At 38.4% G+C, this 3,616-nt stretch overlaps 1 protein-coding gene across 1 annotated transcript; it reads left to right on the top strand.

Annotated features, from left to right (window-relative positions):
- The first annotated feature begins 1,074 nt into the window (after nucleotides 1–1,074).
- On the top strand, nucleotides 1,075–1,656 carry LOC113359497 (ribosomal L1 domain-containing protein CG13096-like). The gene has a single exon (XM_026603118.1). The coding sequence runs from the start codon at nucleotides 1,075–1,077 to the stop codon at nucleotides 1,654–1,656; it is 582 nt and encodes a 193-aa protein (XP_026458903.1).
- The last annotated feature ends 1,960 nt before the right edge of the window (nucleotides 1,657–3,616 follow it).

The following is a 3,616-nucleotide window of genomic DNA, read 5'->3' as shown; positions in this document are numbered from 1 at the left end:
TTGATATAAAAGGGAAGTAAACCTAAAAAAACATTTTTTTAAGTGACCGACCATCTCTCATCACCTCACACCCGAGCAGCAGGAGGAGGAAGGAAAAAAAATCACACCGGAATTTCTAGTCGTCGCCGATCGACGACCGTTCGGCCAGTTTCCGGCCGGCACCGACCAGGTGCGTGAATTATTTACTTTTATTTTTTTTCTGTGAGTTTTGGTGTTGTTCGTAACACAAAAATTTCATGCAAGTATGTACACGCAGGTTTTACGAAACTTGTTGCTTTTGAGAATACGTATGCACGTCCGTTTAATACGAGCAAAAATTCCTAATATGAAAGAGATACATATATTATTGAATAAAGATGGTCTAGTTGCAGTAGAGAAAATTTTTTTTATGAGGTTTCATGAAAATCCAAGTTTGTTTTCAAAGCATGAACTTTCACACAAACACTTTTAGGAACATAGGTTCCTTTGTAGAAAATAATGATCCTTAGAGTTAAAGGAATTTTGAAAAGACCTGGAGTTCATGATAAAATTCATTGGTGAATATTCAAAACTTTTTTTGGAACATGTAGACTTTACAAAAATAGTAAAGATCCTTGTTTTATATACAAATGCTCGTATGAGCAAAAAGTTTTTTTTTTATCTAAAGTTCACGTGAGTTATTAACTCACAAAAAAAAATTAATTACGTGACATGTTCATGTTTTTGTTTTAAAAAGAAAAATCAAACTTTGATTTATGGAAATTTTTTGAAAGTAAACAATTCCATGAGTTGATGAATTCGTAACGTATGTATGAGTTTGGTGATTTTATAGTGTATGTACACGTAAACAATCAGCGGATGTTCATATGGAAGGTTATATGAATCATTCATGGTTTAGTAAAGAGTCAGGTGTTTGACTCTTGAATGATAGGTTTTTCTCATCTTTGCAAGTTCGAAGGAGTAAGCAAGTTTTCAGAGTTTTGCGTTGTTATCACTAAGTTCGTGAAACTGAAAATAGGTAAGAGTTGAGGATTACCATTTTGTTGCGAATTCGATATTAGCATATTTGTAATTTTGTGCTCCTGGTTCCATAGAATGGCGACTTCCAGCAACAGTGATTATGATTATGATTATTCCTCTAGCTCTTCTGACGAGTATTCCAAGGTTCCAGAGGTGAAGATTTCTGCAGCAGAATCCCGTGCCAAGATGGACCAATCATTGAAGAAGGCTAAGGAAGTCATAAACGGCATGTCTCTTGATCAGCTGAAGACTGCCTGTGATAGATTCTCGAAGAGGATAGCCGAGGATGAGATAGTAGCTGAGTATCGGGGGAAGAGGCTTCAAATTCAGCGCAGACGGTTAGCCGCCAAGGAGAAGCTTCTATCTCGTCCTGATGGTGTAGCTTCGGATTCAGATGCTGAAGAAGAAGAACCTGTATGGGAGCCAAGGGAACACAAAGTTAAGCCACACCCTCTTACCAGGGAGATTGAACAATTAGTTGAGGCCGATCTTAAAGCTGAACGCGAAAAAGAAGAATACTGGGACGCAATGTACAGCAATCCTGATGAGAAAGAGGACTTTGGTGAAGATTCTAACAGTGATTCTGAGGAAGAGCTTGAAGAGGATCCTATGGAGGACGATGATGGTGATGACGAGTCCGACGAATCTGACGATTAGTCACGAATTTTCTGAGATTATTTACTTTCTGTTGAAGTTGACATTATCTCCTTATTTGAGTAGTTTGACCGTAGAGATATTTGGAGATTATTATTTATTTATTTGTTGAACAATCCTTTATCACATCTCTATCCAGTTCTCTTCATGCCTTCAATTAAACGAATCTATATCCTCGTGTATGAAAATTAGTCATGATCTTCAGAAGTATGACTGTACGAGCAAACTGAGGAAACATGATTTTCACAAACTGTTCTTAGTCAAAGTATGACTAGTTGAACTGTTAGTCCCCAATATTGTTGCTCTTCTAGTTTATCACATAATCCCATTTGAGATCCTCTCAGTAGAAACCGCAACTGATTTGACCATTCGTAGAAGATAAATATCCATCGTCTTAAGTTTTGACTTCGAAAACTTATACAACACATTTCCTCCGGATGTACATTATCAGAAGAAATTTTGATCATAATCATACCTGTCATCATCATGTCTGGTAGCAGTGCTTCTTCTCGAAATGGATCTTTGACGAAGTATGAACCTGGGACGCCTATCCCGGTGAGTATAGCGTGTTTTTCGTCATTTTGATGTAATCAGAAATCCTGATCAAAAAAGGTGATCTGTTGCATGCCAATCAGGAGAATCAATCTTGTTTGAGACCTAAGCGGACTGTCAGGGCTCCCGCGCGTTATAGGTCTGTTCGAGAAGCTGGGACTGGGACATCTGTAAGTATTCGACCGAAGATTTCCCTTGATCGAGCATTGTCCAGATTTTCTGAATGTTTTGTCATTGCAGGTTGACGTTCATGTTGTTGTCGAAGCCATGAAGAAGAAGAATGGAAAATCCGTGGTTGCAGCTAATAGTGATGGCGCCATTCATGCTGAGAACTCGGAAGACTCTGTAGATGCTGATCCCAGGGTTTCTGCTCGTGAATACCCAATGGCTGGACACCCGTTCGATACTCCCATGATCAATGTATGCCCAGATAATCAACTAATTGGTGGTTTCATCGTCCCTAAATGTTATGCATCTCTCTACACCAAAATCCGGAGAAGGTATGGGCATATTGCTACTTCCGAAGTATGGAGAGGTTTTCCGCAGACTCTATTAACCACAGTCGCTGGATTATTGCCCGTCATTGACGAAATGAACAAGATAAAACTGTAGGATGTCAAGAATGAAGAGTTGCACAGATGGGACGATATGATCTCGAACTGTGAGGTTTTGCGATTCAACATAAGCTGGCTCCGTCGTCGACTCGAGATCATTAAGGTTGATAGGGCGATTGTTGCTGCAAAAATGATTTCTGATACGTCTGCCATCATAAAAGAGGAGAAAGCACTTGCTCTGGAGTCGGCAAGGGTTGAGAAAGCTGTCCAGGATTTGAGAGTGAAAAATGAAACTTTCAAAAGATGCTTGAAACAGCCTTCAGTAAGGATTATTTGTTGTTGGATGGTTTGCTCTAATTGAGCGTTTGAGAGAAATTTTTGATGTAGGTTTGAGATTTTTGAATAAAGTAGATGATTGAAAGATTCATTTGAAATTCATAGAATACTTTGAATTTTGAATGAATGAGAATACTGCATATTCTTTTGGACAAAACAGAAATTACATTTAGAAATTTAATATTTTGATGATCGTTCAAGCATAATACGCCTTGAGCCATTTGCCATTGATGATGTTTCCTTCGACTCCTTCATTAATAGCTACGATTTTGTAATATCCCCTAGATACCGCCTTGATGACTACATAAGGCCCTTCCCATTTAGGAGAGAACTTGGGAGCGTACATGTCTTGCTGGATATGTTTTGCTGTTTTCAAAACCAAATCTCCTACTTGAAATGTTCGAGGTCTTACAATTTTGTTGTATGCCTTGGAAATTCTTTGTTTGTAAGTTTCCACATATTTTTCTACCTTGGCCCTTCTCGATTCAAGCATGTCTAATTCAGCAATCCTTGAATTAGAT

Source organism: Papaver somniferum, chromosome 3, assembly GCF_003573695.1.
Source record: "Papaver somniferum cultivar HN1 chromosome 3, ASM357369v1, whole genome shotgun sequence".
NCBI lineage: Eukaryota > Viridiplantae > Streptophyta > Magnoliopsida > Ranunculales > Papaveraceae > Papaver > Papaver somniferum.
Note: the sequence above shows the minus strand (reverse complement) of the source record. Positions and strands in the feature narration are given on the sequence as shown.

What these genes read in the sequence shown, in the direction of transcription:
- LOC113359497 (XM_026603118.1), top strand. Translation starts at nt 1,075, where the DNA reads ATGGCGACTTCCAGCAACAGTGATTATGATTATGATTATTCCTCTAGC.